Source organism: Myotis daubentonii, chromosome 4 (assembly GCF_963259705.1).
Source record: "Myotis daubentonii chromosome 4, mMyoDau2.1, whole genome shotgun sequence".
Classification (NCBI taxonomy): domain Eukaryota; kingdom Metazoa; phylum Chordata; class Mammalia; order Chiroptera; family Vespertilionidae; genus Myotis; species Myotis daubentonii.
This window is the reverse complement of record NC_081843.1, coordinates 4,989,014-5,010,450: the sequence shown is the minus strand read 5'-3', so window position 1 is coordinate 5,010,450 and position 21,437 is coordinate 4,989,014. Positions and strand designations below refer to the sequence as shown.

At 57.1% G+C, this 21,437-nt stretch overlaps 1 protein-coding gene across 2 annotated transcripts; it reads right to left on the bottom strand.

Annotated features, from left to right (window-relative positions):
* Positions 1-1,596: 1,596 nt before the first annotated feature.
* Positions 1,597-20,330, bottom strand: SDR42E2 (short chain dehydrogenase/reductase family 42E, member 2). Of its 2 annotated transcripts, XM_059691806.1 has the most exons (13): positions 20,158-20,330; positions 19,402-19,887; positions 18,842-19,113; positions 18,412-18,507; positions 16,890-16,947; positions 16,224-16,342; positions 15,516-15,591; positions 11,134-11,216; positions 9,507-9,644; positions 8,982-9,047; positions 8,379-8,442; positions 5,456-5,529; positions 1,597-2,907 (listed from the first exon to the last, which is right to left on the bottom strand). In XM_059691806.1, exons 1-13 carry the CDS (start codon positions 20,315-20,317, stop codon positions 2,668-2,670), a joined length of 1,932 nt encoding a protein of 643 aa, XP_059547789.1. In that variant the 5' UTR covers positions 20,318-20,330; the 3' UTR covers positions 1,597-2,667. The 2 variants fall into 2 exon arrangements, with proteins under 2 accessions (XP_059547789.1, XP_059547791.1); XM_059691808.1 differs by lacking the exon at positions 19,402-19,887 and having other exon boundaries at positions 18,842-19,028; positions 20,265-20,317.
* Positions 20,331-21,437: the final 1,107 nt, after the last annotated feature.

The following is a 21,437-nucleotide window of genomic DNA, read 5'->3' as shown; positions in this document are numbered from 1 at the left end:
TTTTTATTGATTTCAGAGAGGAAGTGAGAGAGATAAAAAAAAAAAAGCAATGATGAGAGATTATAATTGATCGGCTGCCTCCTGCACACCCCAAACTGGGGATTGAGCCCCAAATCCAGGCATGTGCCTTGACAGGGAATCAAGCCGTGACCTCCTGGTTCATAGGTAGAGGCTCAATCACTGAGTCATGCCAGCTGGGCTTAAAACTATTTTGGAATGGACTTAAGAGAAGAAATGAAAACATTAAGTGTGGACAATTGATCACAAAATTTGATTTTGAGGCGGGAAGAGTGATAGTAGTGGGAGGGGAGACTGGAAAATGTTTTAGATTCCTGACACTGGGTCTACAACAGGGAAGAGCATCAGTACACGCAGTGATTGGCTGTGTCACCTTGGGCTGTCCCTGGTGACAACTCTGTTTTCTGTATTCATGACGCTTCTGCTCAGCGTCTACAATAAGCTTGGACCTCCTACTTGCCCACTTAGACCCCTGTGGAAGGCCAGTGACCTAGGCAGCCTCCAAAATGCTCATGGGGCCCTCGCTGGTTTGGTTCAGTGGATACAGCATCGGCCTGTGGACTGAAGGGTCCTGGTTTTGATTCTGTCTGGTCAAGGGCACATGCCTGGGTTGTGGGCACAATCCCCAGTGGGGGGCGTGCAGGAGGCAGCTGATCCATGATTCTCTTTCTTGGTTGATGTTTCTAACTCTCTCTTCCTTTCTGAAATCAATAAAAATATATTAAAATAAAATAAAATGCTCCTGGGAACTCATTTGTTGGGTGGAGGCATCACCCCCTGCCCTCCGGGAAAGGACGCTTGAGAGGAAGGAAGCTTTCTTGGCAGTGACCATGCTGCTCCCTGGCTGGGTTTTAGACATTCTGCTTCCACAGCATCAGGGACGTGGGGACCTAAAGAATCCAAACACTCCAAGACACTGATTTTGCTTGTGGCCTCAAGAGCTGATGTTTGCTAGTAGACAAAAGATGTAGAAGGTTATGTGAGCAGGAGAAGCCTGCTCCCTGCCTTAGGAACAGCTCTCTCAGGACTGGTAGAGAGAGCAGGTCAGAGCAGGTGAGTTTAGATGCAAGCGTGGTACTGAGAAGGGAGCCCAAGAACTTTCAGCCCCAATGGGAACCGAAAATGAGGTAGACCCCAGAGCTCCACCCAGGCCTTGGCATGGCTGAGGTGCAGGGAGCGGAAATAACCATGTACTGTGTTTAGGCCCGCGGGCCTGGGGCCGCTGCTCCGCATTACCCCGCTGCAGAGCGGTGGTCCCCACTCCCTCGCTGAAGTTACACACAACCCCGGTCTCCTCATCTGGAAATGGGAATAGGCCCTACGAAATAAAGAAAAGCATGTAGATGGGAGCCCTTTCAAATTGCCAAGCATTTAACAGACATAAAGGATTATTACTGAGCTTTTTAACATTATATACACACATACAGGCCAGCCTAGCCAAGAGGAGCACACACGGTTTAGCTGCCTCACAAACCTTCATTGCTCAGCAGAGGGGCACCCAGCCATGGACGCCCATCCGCTCTGATTAACTAGCGCCTTCCCTCCCCTCCCCCACAGTTTTTATAGGTTTGTGCTGGTTTTCCTCTTTTCCAGGATCCATAGTTTGCTCGGCCAGTTTCACGGGTGGGTTTTGTGATATCCATGGAGTATTTACACACTGCTCCTGGCGTCCACACCAGCACATGGGAGAGGCGCCGCTTCCGTGGGGAGCAAGGCTGATGAAGACATCTTGTGGGTTTAAATACCAAAGATTATGGTGACCACCACTGCCGTCTCCTTTACAAACAGAAGCACTACTAAATTATAAGATAGGACCAAGTTCTAATTCTTCCTCTTATAACCATATCGGTACTTTTTCCAGACGTTTAATTATTTAAAACGTTTCTGTTTGTTTTGAATGTCGCCGCTAGTACTGTGTTTACTATGCCGAGTCACCCCCGGACGCGTAAACCGGAACCCAAACGGCCAGGTCGTGCTGGGCAGACGCGGGGGTATCAACACACGGGGCGGGGGCCTGCGGGAGTGAGCGAGCCCAGGCGGGAGTGAGCGAGCCCAGGCGGGAGTGAGCGAGCCCAGGCGGGAGCGATCAGACGCAGCGCTGCTAGAACGGGTCGAACCAGGATCCCGGAGCATCTGAGGACGAGCCCTGGAAGCTGGGGAGCGAGGAGGGTGCAGTCCCCATAGAGGCCGCAGCGGACGATGAAAACTCTGCAAGCTCCCCAGCCTGCACCTGCCACTACCGACCGCGGAGGCCAGGCCCCCGGAACTCACCCCCGCGGCGTGGCTGGAGGGGGTGGAGCCAGAGCGGGAGGGGCGGGGCCAGGGTAGGGCACGTGGGAGAGGGGCGGGGCCGGATCCAGAGGGAGGAGCAACAAGGGTGGGCTCAGGCGCACCCCTCGGTCCAGGAAAAGAAGGAACCGAAGCAGGGGAGACCGGGGCGACCCAGGACTGGACAGGGGTGGGGAGAAGTCCCGTCAGACGGAGCGGGCCTAAGGCTAGGACCTCATCGGTACCGGGCCGGGCCCGAGCGAGAAGCAGGACCAAGACCCAGAGGACAGGCAGGGGCGTGGCCATGGCTCCGGAACGGGCAGGGGCGGTCCGAGGCCGGAGGGTGGAGCAGAGGCGGGGCCAGGACAAACCGGCCGATGGTCAGACGACTGACGGCTGCAGGCGAAGGAAGTGCAGGGCCGCGGCGAGCAGCCCGAGGAGCAGCAGCAGCCCGAGCAGCAGCCGCAGGAGCGCCCGCGCCCTGGGCCCGCGGGGCCGCGGGGCCGTGGTCTGCACGTATCGCTCCACGGCGTCCGCGAAGTTGAACTTGTCCGGAGCATAGCCCAGCTGGGCGCGGGCCTTGCCGATCCGGAAGGTGTGCGTGACGGCCACGCTGTGCACCTGCGGCGAGAGGCGGGCAGCTGAGGGCGGGACGGGGGTGGGGGTGGGACGGGAAGCGACCTCCCAGGCAAGTTTAAAGGGACCCGCGTGCTGGTCTGGCTCCCGCGCAGCCCTCCGCAGGGACAGCCTGCGTCCGCCCGTCTCCATCTCGCTCGAGGCGCGCCTGGAGGGGCCTTTCCGGCGTCTCCCCACCCGAGCGCTGAACTCAGGCCCCGAAGCGCCCGTCTGCCGGCCTCGCAAGGTGCTGGGAGCAGAAGGCCCTTGCACTGGGCGGCTCGGCCTCGGCTCCAGACCAGGCAGGCCTTCAGCCCTCGCTGAGCCACGGAGTCTCCCCACGAGGAACTCCGTCACGCCCAGACGCTAGGGTTTGAGCTGCGTCTCGTCTCGCTGCGGCCACATGGCCTGGAGCCCACAGGCTTCCCGGGCAAGAATGCAGTCTCGGCCAGAGCTCACTCTCTGCACTCGACCTGCCCCAAGTCTCAGTTAATGCTCTGAGGTGTTCTGTGGCACCACCCCCATCTCCTCTTAACATAGTTGAACATTGAAGAGATGCCCAGGTCACACGGGGAGCCAGAATCCTCCTCCTGCGACTTGGGAGGATGCCCGCCCAGGTGCACCCACTGGGCGGGACCCACTAATGGCTGATTGTCCCCTGAGCTGAAGCAGCCCTGGGTCTAGCCCGGTTCTTAGATGCTTGTGAGAGAAGACAGGGAGGGAATCGGCTCTGGATCCTTTGGCCCAGGCTCGGGAGCTCCGGGCTTTGGGGCGGGCAGCAGCTGTGAGCTCCACCAGCAGGGTTCTGCAAGACCGTGCTCTCAGGTCCGAGGCTGGGGCTCATTTCCTCCCTCTCTTCCTCAGACCTGGCATCGGTGCCCCTTCTGTGCGCCCTGGAGCTCTTCCCAACTGTGCCTCCTGGTCTTTATTCAGTGTGTTGAGCTGCCCGGTTCCGGGGCTCTCCTCCCCTTTGGACTGTGAGCTCCTTGGGGTAAGGACCATGTGTGGCCTCCATTGCTCAGCACAGAGGTACAAGTTCAAGGACTGAAACGCTACCAGTTCAAACTAGAGGGCTGGCTGGTGTGCACAGACTGAGCGGCAGAGGGCGCCAGAGCCACATTTCCCAGGAAATAGGGATCCTTTGCCCTGAACTGCCCAGAAGTCAAGGAGCCGGAGGGAGCCAGGTCCCTGCCTGTCACGATTCCGCAGCATCTTGGCAGCTCTTTTACATTGATGTGATTCCTGACTCATTGCACAAGCTGGTACTTAAGTTTAAAATCACTTAGGCCTGGTTGCAGTTCAAATTTCAGCTCTGCTACTTCAGTGAGTGATCACAGGCAGGCTGTTTCACCCATGTGTCCCATTCCCTTCCCGGTAAGTGGAGATGGTAATATATTGTATAAGTGATGATTAAATGAGGCTGACACAGAAAACACGGCCTGACATATCGCTGCCACTCAAAAGGTGGTCACTGTTGTCATCGGTCTCATTCCTCTGCTAGTTTGGATGGTTCAAAGGAGAAACAGTCAGGGATTGCCATTTCTGTGGCCCCGTCTCCACTGCCAAGTCAGAGAGCTCTAAGCTTGGAGTGTCAAGCCAATTCCAGAATGGTGTGACAAATCACTAATCTTTCTAGTCCTGTTTCTCACCAGAAAATGAGATCACAATCATAATTCTTTAGCCCTCCTAACTTACCAGGAATGCCTGAGTGCAATGCCTTCCAGGCTATCAGAGAAAATCAAACGAGTGGACCGGAAGGATTTTGCAAATAACCCCAAACACCCATAAAGTTCGCTGCAAGAAAACGCCCTCTCTTTTAAACTGTATATGCAAATAGAAACATCATCATTATTTGAAAGCACTATTCTGTACAGAGTAGGTACTTAGTATATACGTATTATTCAGTAAGCATGGACAGCGAGCCTGCAACTAAAGGCTCTGTGCATGAGCGTGTTGCAAGTTGGCAGAGTTGGTGGGGAGTGGTGGCATTCCAAAAAGTGAATGTCATGCCCGGCCAGCATGGCTCAGTGGTTGGTCGTCAACCTATGAACCAGGAGGTCACGGTTCGATTCCTCGTCATGGCACATACCCGGGTTGTGGACTTGATCCCCAGTGTGGGGTGTGCAGGAGGCAGCTGATCAATGATCTCTCTCATCATTGATGTTTCTATCTCTCTCTCTCCCTCTCCCTCTCTGAAATCAATAAAAATATATTAAAAATAAATAAATAAAAATAAACAGTAAAGGTTATGGAACCTTTTTTTTTTTGAGCCACCAGCTTGGCTGGGAGGATAAGCTGGATAAAATAACAATGGGCTTGGAGCTGGCACATTTCAGATCAAGAGAGTACACACAGCCTAAGCAAAACCCAGAGGCCAGATGGTTATGGACCTAGCCCTAGATTTGGGCCCACCAGGGAGGTTCTGAGACCTCAGACAAGCTTCCCGTTATGGTGCCAAAGGGGTGAGGGGTGGTGGCAATGGGTGTGGAAAAGGGCAGGAAGGCGAATGAGGGTGCACCCGGGCACAGGGCTCCCCCGGCAGCAGCCCACTTACCTCACTCCGGGTGAGCAGCGGCGGGACGCTGCAGATGGGCCTCAGGGCCAGGTGCAGGTACTCCATCACCGTGGCTGTGGGAGAGAGGCCGCTGACCAGGATGCCTGGCTCTATGGGAGCTCCAGGGGCCCTTGGGGACGTATCAGTTATTTGCTTTGCTGGGGCGGGGGGCGGGGGGGTCTTCACTTTGAAAAAATGTTCTGTCAGTGGATTCCTTTAAATCAGCACTTCACAGCACATGCTGGGGCGCCTTGTTTGGCTGAGAAATGTCACAATTAAGTTGTTATCACATTTTAAGGACGGACCAAGAAGATTCCAAGTTACCTCCTAGTAATGTCTGCCTCATCACTTCTATTCCAATACTAGAGGCCCAGTGCATGAAATTCATGCACGGAGACGGTCCCTAGTGGCTCCTGGCTGCCAGCCGGCCCCACCCCCTGGTCGAACTCCGGGTCGAGGGGACAATTTGCATATTAGGCTTTTATTATATAGGATGCTCTCTTGCGTAGGAGAGGAAGAAGCTGGGGTAGTGGCTCTTCCTGGGTTGCACTCTGGACCACTTCAACAAAAGCTGGTGCTTCCTCTGCCCCTTGGTTCCCACTGTTGCCGATGTCATTGTTCTGGGTGCGGCGGAGGCATTTTTATATTTTAAAGCTCCCAGGTGACTCCAATGTGCAGCCAGGGCTAAGAACCTCTAGGTTACAGTTAGCTCCCCCTTTGGCCGGTAAAACTGCCAGAACCCTAATCTTTCCTCAGCTGGGGCCAAGGAGTGTCAATCACCGTGGCAATGCGTACTGAGCAGCCATCCTGCCTGTGTGCCCTGGTGGACAATGTTGTACAAACCCCTGCTTTAAAAGGCAAGCGCCCCAGGCTCAGCCCCCCGTGTGGGGCATGCAGGAGGAAGCCAGTCAATGGTTCTCTCTCCTCACTGATGATTCTCTCTCTCTCTCTCCCTCTCCTTTCCTCTCTGAAATCAGTAAAAATATATGTTGTTTAGAAAGGCAAGCATCCCAGTGTGTTTAAAATACAAGTCCCGTGGAGGTTCCTGGAGCACAGCCCTCTGTGACGCGAGGGCCCTGTCCCCGGGCTAACACTGCATGCCTCACACCTGCTCTGCTCGCACTGGAGGCGGCTGGCAGGTGGGGGCTAGGATGTGAGTAGAGACTGACCTTCAGGGTAAGGAGGAGAGTCTAGGGCAGCCGTGGGCAAACTACGGCCCGCGGGCCGGATCCAGCCCGTTTGAAATGAATAAAACTAAAAAAAAAAAAAAAAAAAAAAAGACCGTACCCTTTTATGTAATGACTAGGGGCCCAGTGCACGAAATTCGTGCACTGGGTGTGTGTGTGGGGGGAGTGTCCCTCAGCCCAGCCTGCCCCCTCTCACATACTGGGAGCCCTCAGGCGTTGACCCCCATCACCCTCCAATCGCAGCATCGGCCCCTTGCCCAGGCCTGATGCCTCCGCCAGAGGTGTCAGGCTTGGACAGGGGACCCCCATCTCCCCCCGATCACTGGCTCTGGCCCCCGCCCAGGCCTGAGGCCTCTGGCCCAGGAATCATGCCTGGGCAGGGGACCCCCATCTCCCTCTGATCGCTTGCTCCACCCCCCGCCCAAGCCTGACGCCTCTAACCCAGGCTTCAGGCCTGGGCAAGGGGACCATCATATCCCCCCAATCCCCGGCTCCGCCCCCCACCCAGGCCTGATGCCTCGGCCAGAGGAGTTGACCCTCATCACCCTCCGATCACCAATCACCGGATCGGCCCCTTGACCAGGCCTGAGGTCTCCGGCAGAGGTGTCAGGCCTGGGCAGGGGACCCCCAGCTCCCCGCGGTTGCAGGCTCCGCCCCTGCCCAGGCCTAATGCCTCTGGCTGAGTCGTCCGGCTCGGGCAGCGGGGACCCGCAGCTTCAGCGGCCCCGTGATTGTGGGCTCCGCTTTAGGCCCAGGCAAGGGACCCCTAGCTCCTGGGACTGCCAGCTTCGACCGTGTCCAGCTCCCATCGCTGGCTCCACCCCTACTTCCTGCTGTCACTGGCCAGGGCGGAAAAGGCGCCTGATTCTTCAATCATGGCTGGGGGGCAGGGCAAAGGCGGCCCTGGGGCCGCCTTTGCCCTGCCCCCCAGCTCTTAGCTCCCCCCTGGATTTCTGATCACTGTCAGTGGCAGGGGGCTTCTTCCTGCTTTCCCTTTCACCTCCCTGCATTGTGCCTACATATGCAAATTAACCGCCATCTTGTTGGCAGTTAACTGCCAATCTTAGTTGGCAGTTAACTGCCAATCATAGTTGGCAGTTAATTTGCATATAGTCCTGATTAGCCAATGAAAAGGGTATCGTCGTACGCCAATTACCATTTTTCTCTTTTATTAGATAGGATGTTTACTTTGAATTTATATTAGTTCACACAAACACTCCATCCATGCTTTTGTTCCGGCCCTCCGGTCCAGTTTAAGAACCCATTGTGGCCCTCGAGTCAAAAAGTTTGCCCACCCCTGGTCTAGGGTCAAAGTGGGACCTCACATGTCCCCAAGCACCCTGACTCAGGATGACCTGGGGGCTGGAGAGCCCGGGGCCCTCTCCCGCTGAGTGCAATGCCTTCCAGCGCGGCCCAGGTGTGAATCCCTCTTCTCACGGTGGCACCGTGGGCAGGTCACTAACCTATCAGAGCCTCAGTTGCCTCACCTCTACAATGGGCCCCAGACTGCCCACCTGGCAAGTGGCACAAGGTTTAAACACAGCCAGGACTCAGGTGGGGGGAGGGACGTGCGGGGCTGGGCCAGGGCAGATCAGGCTTGGAGCACTGGCCCTGAGTGAGGGTCTCCTTAAATTCTGTGCCCTCGGTCCCTCTCTGGCCTCCACTAGTCCTGGCCCTGGGACTGCATGTCCACCCGGCACACGGAGGGCTTCTAATACACACATGCTTTTGCTTACCTGTCAGGTAAACCCAGGAGGTAGGTACCTGGATCCAGGGCTGGCTGTACCCCAGCTTCTCAAACTGCAAGAAAACAGCCTGAGATGAAAACAGTCCTACAGGGGCTCGTGTGGAACAGCCACACGTCTCCTTTACCCAGGGGCCCACAGAGGTACCCTGGCCCCTGACACACCCACCCCACAGCCAGCCCAAGCCAGTGCCAGTCTCGAAGTGAAATCCACACCTTGACCTGGAAAACTCAAGTAGGAATTGAACGCATGGGGTGGAGGTTCACTTGGGATCATCCACATCACTTTGTTTTTCTTTACGTCTGCCTACACCCAGGCACTTGCACAGAATCTGATTTTCCTAAAGCTATTGCGGGGGGTGGGGGAATGACACCAGATGTGTGGAGGGTGTAGAAGAGGAAGCAGACTGGGAGGGACTATGGCCAACAGGGCAACACAGGCCCCCAAAGGACAGCTGCAACCCAGCTCCAGGCAGTGCCAGCGTTACCCAATGGACAGTTTCCAGAACTGGTTTTGCAGATGAAATGTGATGTTTTAGAAGGAGGGAAGGATGACGGGGAGAGCGGAGGTGGGGGTGGGCATCTGGGCACCTACCAGCGGAGCCATCCACTCAAACAGGTTGACGCTCTCCCCGTCATTGATGTAGTAGGCTTGCCCGCTCTGCCAGGGACACCAGAAAAGGGCACAGTCAGGCACCTGCCTCCTCCACCTTCAGACGGCTCCCGGCAGCCACCCTGGGCCCAGACCTGGGCAATTCCCTTTCAATTCTGGAGCTGACCAGCTGTGTAACCCAATGGAGTCACTTAACCTCAATTTCTTTGTGTTTTTTTTCTCTCTCAGTTTCTCCATCTGAGAAATGGAAGGATAGAAGTGGGAGCTCCTGGACTGCTATAAAGATGAAAAGTGTACGTCAAATGCCTGGCATTTGGTGACGGTGCTTCTGGCATCAACACCAGCTACCTCACTGCTCGGAGCTAATCCAGCTCAGCTTCTCCGGGCTGACAGTCCTCGCCACCGCCCTCTTGGGTTGGGGAGAAACGCTATATGCGAGCCAGGAATCCCCGAGGGGTGGGGCCCGGCTGCAGCCCGCGGGGAGGTGGGAGCGTCACGGGGACTCACGGCCACGTAGCCCTTGGCCGCAGTGAGGGCCTCAGCCGCCAGCACGTGCGCCTGCACCAGATTGTGCACGTGGACCCAGTTCATCCTGGTCCTGCGGTCCCCGAATCGGAACATGAACAGCCTCTTCTTGATGTGGCTCTGGGGGTGGAGGAGAGGGGAGATCAACACGGGCCCCAGCCTGCGTGCCTTTACATGTCATCTCTGTGCTGATGGGCCCCACGTTTCGAGCTCCAGGCGGGAGCCCTCTGCCCCAATCCCAGGTTCCATCAATGGTCCCCGCGAACTCTCCGGTCCTGGAGCTGATGCCTGGTCTTTGCTCTCTCTCAACCCCGCTGGGAGGGAGGGGGCGGCCTAGCTCTCCCTTCTCTCATACCCCACATCCAGCTCACCTGCAAGTCCCGTTGGCTACACTGTGAGAATCCGTCCAGAATCCATTGCTTCCCACCGCCCTGCCTGCCTCATCTCTCACCTGGATCCCGAAACAGCCACCTACGGGCCCTCTGCTGCGCCCCCACAGGCCAGGGGACCCTTTCAAACCCAGGCAGAGGGCATGTCTCCCTGCGCAGAACCTCCTGGGCGCCCATCTTGCAGGTGAAAGCCTCAGTCCTGACAATAGCCCTTCTGATCTGGCTGCAGCTTCTCTGTGAGGACAAGCCCCTCGCCTGTCCGTCTCCCAGCCCCGGCCTCCTCCATGGAACATGCTGGCGGGTCCCATCTCAGGGCTGACTTGCTGCTCCCTCTGCCTGGTGGGCCCTTCCTCCAGATCCCTGTGCGATGCGCTCTCCTACCCCCTTAAACTGCTGCTCAGCTGTCCCTGCTGCATGACGTTCCGACTGCCAGCCCTCCTGGCTCCTTCAGCCTTTAACACCTTTCCTGCTCTGCAGAGAACCTGGCCATTTGTCATGTTACCCTCTACCTCCTTGTATGAGAACGTGAGCCCCACGAGGGCAGGGATTGTCCGTTTTGCTCACTGATCTGTCCCCAAGCCTAGAACATCCATCTTTCTCGTGTCCAGGTTGTGCCCTCGCTGTCTCCTCTGTTTAGACAACCTTCTCTCTACCATCCATTTCCTTGGTTAGTTCCTTCCTCTCCTTCCAAACAGCTCAGGCATCACTTCCTCCAGGAAGTCCTCCTGGACTTCCCTCTCTGCCGAAGCTCTCATCTTCTTGTTCTTGTTCTTCCTCCCTCCATAGAGTCCTCACCACACTGAGTCTATGACCTGCACGTATCTCCTGCCCAGGCTTTGAGAAATCTGAGGACAAAAGCCCCCTGTACCAGCTTTCTCTGGAGAGTGGGGTTTTTTTGCATGAAGACCCTAGTGCTGGTGGCATGAGATGAGCCACCTGCCCCCATGGAGCCCAGGTCTGAGTGGGGATAACAGGCTCCCTCTGTCTCTTTGGAGCCATAGCTCCGTGTCTGCCCACCCATGTCTAGACCTGGCAGGCATACACTGAGAGCTGCGCCTGGTGGGCCTGAGGGGGCCCGGGCACCTCCCGGAGCTGAGCGCCCCACACTAGGAACACTGCCCCAAGCCTGCTGCAGGGACCGTGGGCTGGGAGGACCCCCATCCATGAGAACTTGAGCCAGGTTCCCCCTGGGCCTCAGGTCCAAGGCGGGAATGACATACCGCCACACGGGGCAGGTGCCTCTGCTCTTCAGGGCCATAGATCCCCGGGGGCCGGAGTACACAGGTGCGTAGAGTGCCTCCTCCTAGGACACGGGGAGGGCGGTCAGAGGGAGGCGGGCCAGAAGAGAGGGGGACAGATGGCTGCCCACATCTCCTGGTCCTTACTGGGCAGGTTAGCAGGGAAAACAGGTCCTTGGGGTTTCCTCATTCAGTTAATATTCCCTCAGTCAATCAGTTAGTCATTCAACAAACACGGTTCAGAGGTTTTCTCCTTGTCCCCTGCCCCCTGCCCCCTGCACTGGGCCTTGGGTTGGACGCTATGGAGAATCTAAGGGTGACCAAGAAAGCTTCCCGCCCTCATGATGCTCACAGGCCAGTGACAGGTAAGACCTGGATGCAGGTGTGTGCACTGCCCTTGACAGACATGATTCCTTCCACTCCCTCCTGTGCTCATGTACAGGTGCACACAGACCCACTCTCCCTCATGCCAACAGCTGCAGCTCTTTCCTTTTCCTGATCATCAGTTAGATAAGGACTATGATGCTCTCAGGGAGGTCCTATTATGTGCCTGGCACTCTGGTAAGCTGCAATTGTTCTCCCTCAAGGCAGCCCTCTGAGCCCAGGTTCAGACAAGGGATGCGATTTGCCTAAGGGCACGCAGCTCAGCTTTGTGGAGCTGAGATGGAGAACCAAGCCCAGGCTCTCTCCACTAACCCCCCTGCCTCTCGGTGACACAGAAATAACAAGTAGACCCTGTCTCCAGCTTTGCCAGCCTCAGTCTCCTCACCTGGAAAATGGGTGCTTTGTAGGTGGTGGTAGAAGATATACTCTCTAGGCCAGTGGTCGGCAAACTGCGGCTCGCGAGCCACATGCGGCTCTTTGGCCCCTTGAGTGTGGCCACAAAGTTTCAATCGCACTGTACATGCGTGCCCGCACGCGGTATTTTGTGGAAGAGCCACACGCAAGGGGCCGCAGTTTGCCAACCACTGGGCTAGACCAGCAATGAAGAAAGGACAAGACGGGCGCCGTGAGGACATGTGCCTGCCCCCTAACTCCCTGCTCTGTGCCAGCAGGGCCCCCAGACCAAGACAGAGCTCGGTCCAGGGCCCCCTTGTGGGGTGGAGAATGTGTCTCCTGTGGGGTGTAGCCTGAAGCGTTGCCACAAATATATCCTTTCGAGTTTTAGGGAAGCCTACAAAATTTTCAGTTTATTCTCACACTCCATTTGTGTTTTAAATTTAAATTTTTTAAAATTAATTATTTGTAAATTATTTGACACTCAACCGCAATCCTTAACGGAGAGGGCGCCTCCTGGACGATGTTCTACTTGGGAACCCAAGCGTCGGCTCCCCGGTTTGGAAAGCCCAGTGTAGATCAGCTCTGGGGCCAAAGCTCCCCTTCTTCTGCGGACCTCCTCTCCCTGCGTGAGGCCTGGGAGGACTGGCAGTCTAGACGTGCCTCTGGCCTCTGAGGTGGTGGCCGTGGGACCTAACCTGGGCCAATGACGTGTGGTCACCCAGGAAAGTGACTCCAGGACCTACACTCCGAGGAGGAGGGTTACCCAAGAGACTGATCATCAGCTCCTGCCCCTCGGGCCCCCAGGGCTGCCCCAACCCTGTCCTGTCCAAGCCCTGGTGGCCATTTTTCTAGAAATTTCTGTCCAACGTCCTTCCAGTGTTAAGTTCCCTTCATCCGGTCAATTAGCCAGGACCAGCGTCTGCAGGTCCCGGCCAAATACCTTGACTGCTTCCCAGATCAACGCCCTCACCTGACAATGAGGCCAGGGTAGCGGGTTAGGGGGTAGCTCTGAAGACATATGTGCACATCCAGAGTCTGCGCATGCGGCCTTATGTGGGAAAAGGGTCTTTGCTCATGCAATCAAGGACTTCACAAGGAGGTCATCCTGGATCACTCGGGTGGGCCCAAAACCCACTGCCAAGTGTCCTTATCAGAGATCAGGGGAGTCAGGTGGAGAAGAGGCCACGTGGAGACAGAGGCAGCGACAGGCATGATGCACCCACATAGCCAGGAGCGAGTGGAAGAGACAAGGAAGGACTCTCCTAGAGCCTTCAGAGGGAGCGAGGCCCAGCGCCTCCCGGAGAACCGTGAGAGCAATGTTTCAGCTGCTCTAAGCCACAGGGTGTGTGGCAATGTGTCCTGGCAGCCCCAGGACACCATGTACCCAGAGGCAGAGAACGCAGCCCGGGCACACTGAGCCGCGGTCTGCACACCTCAAGGCTTTGCCTCAGGGACAGGGCCCTCCATGCCAGGTCAGAGGGGCCAGCCCGGGTAGCAAAGACTGGAAGTCACCCAGAGTGGCGGTGGCTGGGCTCCGGAAGGCAGGTATCAGGTGAGCTTTTCTGTAACAGCCCGTGGCTAATTTTAAAGTCTGGGTCACCTGGGCGCAGAGGGGGAGGGTCAGGTTGCAGTGACATTGGCTGGCAGGGCACTGGGCAGCCACATCACAGACGCCTGGGCCCACGGTATCCATGACTCTCTTGACCATGGAAAGTTGGGGATGCTCATATAAATAATTCTTGGCCTGAGGATTAGGTGTCTGGCTTCTAGGCTGCTGGTCCTGTGTGTGTGTGTGCACGTGTGTGTGTGTGTGTGCGGCGGGGGGGGGGGGGGGAGTTGTGGGGGGGTGGCAAGTAGAGAAGAGAATTTAACTGTACAGGGTGAAACCTCTGGAAAACACAGCTAGAAATTCCTGATAGGCCCAGGGTGATGGGGTGGGGAGGGTTTTAAATTTTTTTTAATCCTCACCCAAAGATATGTTTATTATTTTTATTTTTATATTTTAGAGAGAGAGGAAGGAAGGGAAAGAGAGAGGGAGAGAGAAACATCGGTCAGCTGCCTCCCATATGCCCCGTGACAGGGATCAAACCCACAACCTAGGTATGTGCTCTGACCAGGAATCAAACCTGCAACCTTACAGGATGATGCTCCAGCTAACTGAGCATCTGGCCAGGGTGGTGGGGAGGATTTTAGGGAAAGAGCTCACGCTCAGAGACCGGCTCAGCTGTGGCTACAGTGCAGGATGGTGGGGAGGCCCCAAACTCTGGTGTTAGACCCCTGCGGTCGGGGAAAGGTTCAAATCCCATATCGGCCACTGAAGACTGTGTGACCTGAGCTAAGTCGGTTTCCCTCTCAGCCTCAGTTTCCTCCCCTATACATTTCAGGGCTTTATAACTGCAAGCATCCTTGCTTTCCAAATCCAACCAAGCCTTCAACCCGGGCATGTGCCCTGACCGGGAATCGAACTGTGACCTTCTAGTTCATAGGTCGACGCTCAACCACTGAGCCACGAGAGCTGGGTGGTAATTGAGCTTTCTGATTTAAGTTTCTGAGTTTTGGAAAGCAAATAGGGATAATTTGGATAGTAAGGAATTTATATAAATCGACCCGGTTCCTGAGTTTGGAAAGCAAGTGTAACGTCAGGGTCTTGCCTCATGGATGCTGTGAAAAGTCATCAAAAATCCTGCCTATGAGAGACCAACCAAAGGACTTGTATGCGCGCATATACGCCAAACCAATGGACACGGACAACAGGGGGATGAGAGTATGAGTGCGGGGGCGGGGGAGGGTGGGGGTTATTGGGGGGGATGAGGACACATTTGTAATACCTTAACCAATAAAGAAATTTTAAAAAAAATCCTGCCTATGAAACTGGCATGTACAGTAGGGCCTGACGTGCTCTGAGCACTTCCTAAAGAGACTGTCCGATTCTACCCTTCAATAGCGCCCGTCATTATTTACCCTCAGACCAGCTCTGCGAGGTAGACTCCACCATCATCACATGTCTTTACAGACGAGGACACTGTTGCACAGAGAGGGTACATGCTTGCCAAGGCCACGCAGCTAAGAGGTGGTGGAGCTGGGCTCTGAACGCGGTCAGTCTGATGACACTGCGCAGCCACTGGCCACTGCGGCCACCTGCCTGCGGTCTGACACTCCCCTGCAGCCTGAAAAGGCGCTGGCTGCCAGGGGGCAGGAGCCAGTGTTCCTGGGAGCGATCGTGGGAACTCGCACAGCCCTTCCAAAGCGCCACGCCCGCTCCGTCCTCAGAACTGCTGCGCTTTTCTCTAACGCGGGTCCTTAAACAGGATCCGCTCCCATCTGGTCTCTGCCCCACCTGACCATGAGCAGCTTGAGGACAGACTGGGCTCTATCCCTGGTGGGGGTGGGGACACAGCAGGTGCCCAGATATGTTGAATGACGTTGAATGACGTTGAATGACGAGTGACCGAGGCCCTGGGGAAGTGTCCTTTCGGAGGAAGGGGCCTCAGAAGCACGTCAGCTAAACGCTAGAACCACACGTATGTTCGGGGCAGGGCGGCACGGGAGGCGCATTTGCTGTGAGCAGGGCCCACGATACTGACCTGCGAGAGGCGTGCCGTTGGCCGTGAGGGTCAACTGGTCGGCGATGGCTTTGGTCCGGGAGTAGTCGTCCATGTGCTGCCGGGGGCAGGGAGAGCAGAGCCGCCGGGGGAGCGGCTTAGTGCCGCCGCCACTCGGCCTGCACGGCCCGCCCGGCTGCACCTTGGCTTCAGACCCCGCAACGGTTGGGTTCTGGGGGCTCTCGTGGGGAATGGCCAAGCCCTGCACCCCGCCGCCCCCTCCCCTCTGGTGGAAGCCACAGGAGCAGTTCAGGGGAGACGGGCCGACGTCACACAGCCAAGGGCTCCTGGACTCAGGGAGGCTCCCGCACACGGAGGCGGGACACGCCCCGTGCATGTTCACGTGGAGCCCGCAGGGTTCGCACGGCGTTTTTGCACACGCCATCTCCTGCCTGCTCCCCACAGCCTCACGGGGGTGTCATGCCCAGAAGAAAGAGGCTCAGAATAAAGTCCTGGCTCAGGTCGGACGGGGGAACGAGGCTGGCTGGCTCCAGGCCAGGTCTAGTGTCAAAGTCCCCGTCCACAACCAGCTCAGAGAGAGGAGGGCTTGTCCACTCTTCAGAAGGAGGGTGTTGGGGCCCCTTCTTCTGGGACTCGCCCCGAATTGGGGATTGGCTCTGGCTCCGCCTCCCCTTTCCGGTGGGCGATAGGTCCCAAGCCCGTGGCCCTGTCCCCCCTGCAGGCAGGTACCTTCTCCAGCGGGAAGTACGGCACGGAGTCCTCATCGCCCTGCTCGATGGGCTTCCCGCCGAAAGCGACGTTGACGGTGCTGGTGTAGACGAGCCTTGGAACTCGCCGGCGGACACAAACTACAGGACAGGTGCACAGAGTCACACACACACACACACACACACACACACACACACACACCCTCCTTCCCTCACTCAGATGAGGCTAGTTCCTGCTCTGCGGGCCCCTGGATGCCAGGCCAGCTCACTCCTCCTCCTCCCTGTGCTGTGGCTCCCAGCTCCCTTGCCAAGCACAGGTCAGAGGACAGTCTCACTCAGTGGGGACACAGAGGAAACACACTCTAGAGTCAGAGAGAGAAGCGAGGTGCAGGACGTGCCCAGAGCCCGGAGGGGGGTCTCCTATTTGGTTCCTCAGTGACTTTTCTCACTCCCAACCCCTTCCCCATGTGCAGACTCTCCCCGGGCCCCAGACACGCTGACCGCCCCGGGCAGGGGCTTGGGCAGGTCTGCCACAGGCAGGATGTGTGCCACAGGCCCCCGCTGGGCGAGCGAGGTAGGGAGGAGGGTCCAGCTCTGTTCCCTCGCCCGCCCCCCAGAGCTGGGCCTGTGGCAGGAGGGGAGAGAAGGCGGAAACACATGCAGGCCACACTGGGCTCTGAGCGCCTACCATCGATCACCCGTTTGGTGCCACCGACATTTATAGACTCAATCTGCTCTTTTTGAAGCTAAAAGACAAGATGAGGTGGGAAAGTTGGGGAGTTGCCTCTGCCGTGTGGCTGAGCCGGTGAAGGCGGGGGCTGCAGAACTCCAGCTCTGAGGAGGGCTCCCAAGGGGCACAGGGAGAGCGAGCTGCGGGGCCCAGCTCGGCCACCATCTCCCTGGGGGAGGCTCTGCCTCGGGGCTGGCCCTCAGCCCCTCATCTGTAAGGTGAGGGCAGCCCCGTGCGTGCTCCGCAGCATGAAACGAGCCCCATGGGGGGAATGGTACAGCGCTTACACAGAGGAGGGACTCAAAGCGTGTTGGATTGTTTCCTTGCTCTGGAAGTCTCTTCTTCTCTGTCTGACGGACAGCGACACTGTCCGTGCCCTGGCGAGGGGCGAGGGGTGACGCCTGGAAGGAGCTGGTCTGCAGTGAGACCTGCCGTGAGCCAGGGCCAGGCGAAGCCTTGCACCCACTCAGTCCCCGCAGCCATGCTGGGGGGGGGGCTTGCACCAACCGAAACTGTTTGTTCTCGCTGCAGCTGTCTTTGTTTACCAGGTAATTCAATCACAAGGGTACAGCCATTCAAACAGTGGGCGGTTTGCGGTGAGAGGAAAGGAACTTCCCTGTCAGTCCTGATTCCCTCTCCCTGCCCCCAGAGGCAACCGCCGTCTCCAGTGGCGTGTATGTCTAGAAACAATCTGTGCTTATTAACATCGGCACACAGATGTGTGAGTATATAAACATTGACCTGAGCCCTAGCCAGTTTGGCTCAGTGGATAGAGCGTCGGCCTGCGGACTGAAGGGTCCTGGGTTTGATTGCGGTCAAGGGTATATACCTGGGTTGCAGGCTCACTCCCCAGTGGGGGCGTGCAGGAGGCAGCCAATGATGACCCTCTCTCATCATTGATGTTTCTATCTCTCTCTCTCCCTTCCTCTCAGAAATCAATAGAAATATTTTTAAAAATAAATAAATACATAAATATTGACCCGAGCTTTTTTTTTTTTTTTTTTGAACAAACAGGAGGATATCAAGCACTATTTCTGCACCTTAGAAAATTTTCAGTATAACACATTTTGAGTTACCTAATTTTTTTGAACTTCATTGTGTGAATACATCACCATTTTTTATAAACAGTCTCCCCAGTCTCCCACTGATGAGCATTTAGGTTATTTCCTTGTTGTGTTATCAAGACAGCGCTGCAAATACGTACAACATCTGAGTATGAGGATGTGCTGATAGATGCTGCTGAGGTAGGCACTGGCAATGTCAGCCCTGACAGGTGAAGGAAGGGGCTCAGGGAGGTGTGTTAACCTGCCATGTCACAGGGCTAAAGAGGCAGAACTGGCTCTCGGTCCCATGGATGAAAGGCGCAGCTGGGTGTAGCCCAGACCCTCCGGGTGCAGGCGAAGAGCACTAATGAGCACACGGCTGAGGGGCGGCGGGCAGAGCTCTGTGTAACTCCAGGCACCGCATGGAAGGGGCTCACCTTCTCGGCGCCAGACATGCCATGGGAGGCCACGTGGAAGACACAGTCCACCCCTTCGAAGGCACGGAGCAGGGCTTCCTCATCTCGGACGTCAGCCTGAAACGGAGGAAGAAGTGGGGTAGGGGTTTGAGTCCAAGGCAGAGGTACAGCTGTGCACCTTGCCTGGTCCCAGAGCTGGCCCGACCCCGGCCAGGCGGAGCACCTGTAGGGCCCCTTCCTATGGATGAGGACATGAGGCTCAGCGATGCAGAGCCTGTGGCATGGCTGTCCAGCTGGGAAGCCCCGGGTAGAGCTGGAGCTTGAACAGCCTGGGCTCTCCTTCAACATCGCGCTACTGGTTTTGCCTCAGACATTGTCTCCAGACCTCCACCCCCAGCCTGGACTGCCCACACCTCCCCACCCCCACCCCCCGAGACCCTCATCCCTGCACCTGGATGAACTCAGTCCCTGGGACCAGCTCCCACTGGGGTCTGCGGAGGTCAAGCAGGATGACAGAAGTGCCACTCTTGGCCAGGCTGGAGCCGAGGCTAAAGCCCAGGTAGCCTCCTCCTCCAGTCACCAGAACCTTCTGTCTCGGGGCCTGCGCAGGTGTGGATTGAGTCTTCTGCTGCAATGCTGGTGATGGGGCTGTCGTGGGCTCACTGGGTTTGGGACCAGTCCCAGACTCACGTCTGATCCCAGGCCCTACCCCAGGCCAAGGTACTGACCCAGCTCCTGGCCCAGGCCCCAGACCCGAAGCAGCACCAGGTCCCGGCCCAGGTCCCGAGGCAGCACCAGGTCCCGAGGCAGCACCAGGTCCCGGAGCAGCACCAGGTCCCAGAGCAGCACCAGGTCCCGGAGCAGCACCAGGTCCCGGAGTAGCACCAGATCCCGGAGCAGCACCAGATCCCGAGGCAGCACCAGGTCCCAGAGCAGCACCAGGTCCCGGAGCAGCACCAGGTCCCGGAGCAGCACCAGGTCCCGGAGCAGCACCAGATCCCGGAGCAGCACCAGATCCCGAGGCAGCACCAGGTCCCGAGGCAGCACCAGGTCCCGGAGCAGCACCAGGTCCCAGAGCAGCACCAGGTCCCGGAGCAGCACCAGGTCCTGGAGCAGCACCAGGTCCCGGAGCAGCACCAGATCCCGGAGCAGCACCAGGTCCTGGAGCAGCACCAGATCCCGAGGCAGCACCAGGTCCCGGAGCAGCACCAGGTCCCGGAGCAGCACCAGATCCCGGAGCAGCACCAGATCCCGGCCCAGGTCCCAAAGCAGCACCAGATCCCGGAGCAGCACCAGGTCCCGGAGCAGCACCAGATCCCGGAGCAGCACCAGATCCCGGCCCAGGTCCCGAAGCAGCACCAGATCCCGGAGCAGCACCAGGTCCCGGCCCAGGTCCTGGAGCAGCACCAGGCCCCAGAGCAGTACCAGGCCTTGGAGTAGCACCAGGTCCCGGCCCAGGCCCAGGAGCAGCACCAGGTCCCGGAGCAGCACCAGGCCCTGGAGCAGCACCAGGTCCCGAAGCAGCACTAAGTCCCGGCCCAGGTCCCGGAGCAGCACCCGATCCCGAAGCAGCACTAAGTCCCGGCCCAGGTCCCGGAGCAGCACCAGGTCCCGGAGCAGCACCAGGTCTCGGAGCAGCACCAGGCCCTGGAGCAGCACCAGGTCCCGAAGCAGCACTAAGTCCCGGCCCAGGTCCCGGAGCAGCACCAGGTCCCGGAGCAGCACCAGGTCTCGGAGCAGCACCAGGTCCTAGAGGAGCACCAGAGCCTGGAGTAGGTCTGGACACAGCACCAGAACTCAGGCCAGGCCCTGACTCAGACCCCAGGCCGGAGCCCCCTCCCGAGGCCTGGCAGACAGGGCAGCTCTTCTCCTTCTGGCCTGCAGCTTGGCAGGCTTCTGCGGAGGAGCCTGCTGGGTTGGGCTTCATCCTTTACTGAGCCATGTGGACCGACCCAGGATCCGTCTGCCTGTAGGGAAAATAAAAGACCCCCCCATGTTCCAGATTCGTCTCAAGTCACATGGATTATCACACCCCTAGGGGCGAAGGAGAACTCCTGGGGGGAATTAGAGACCCTCTGGGTCTGTAGAAAACCTGTCCGATTTAGAATCTTGAGAACTTCCCAGTGGCTGTTGCCTTACTCAAAGACTCTAAGACAGCGGTTCTCAACCTGCGGGTCGCGACCCCTTTGGGGGTTGAACGACCCTTTCACAGGGGTTGCTTAAGACGATCAGAAAACACATACATAATTACAGATTGTTTTTGTGATTAACCACTGTGCTTTAATTATGATCAATTTGTAACAATGAAAATACATCCTGCATATCAGATATTTACATTACGAGTCATAACAGTAGCAAAATTACAGTTATGAAGTAGCAACGAAAATAATTTTATGGTTGGGGGTCACCACAACATGAGGAACTGTATGAAAGGGTTGCGGCATTAGGGAGGTTGAGAACCACTGCTCTAAGACAACGCAGTCAGGCCTTGGGTTTTACAGCTGGGGAAACTGAGGCCCAAAGTCACACTGCATGGCTGAGCTTTACACCAAGTATTTGTGACTTCTCTACCAGTTCCTTAAAACCCCAGCTCCCATGTGGTACCTGAGGAAGACAGATCAAATCGCATCAAAGGGAACCTCACCAGATTGGGGGGTGACTGCTCTCTGACTGCGGAGATACAGAGGGCTTCCTGGAGGAGGAGGAAGAGAGGGAGGGGGAGGAGGAGGATAGGAGGAGGGGAGGAGGAGAAAACAAGGAAGGGGAGGAGGAGGGGGAGAAAAGAAGGAGGGGAGGAGGGAAGGAGGAGGGGGAGAAGGAGGGGGAGGAACCCACATGGTATCCAAACAGGCTCTGTGCCCTGGAAACTCAGATGCTTCCAAATGCTGCACCTACCCATCCTGACCACTGTTGCCCCTGGTCTCCCAGGTGCCCTGCAGTACAGGTGGCTGGCAGTACAAGGTCTGCCCAAGCCCACAGGCTCCAGGGTTAGGTCTGTGCACCTCAGGGGCCAGCATTGAGGAGCTGTCCTCCTCACTCTAGACTTA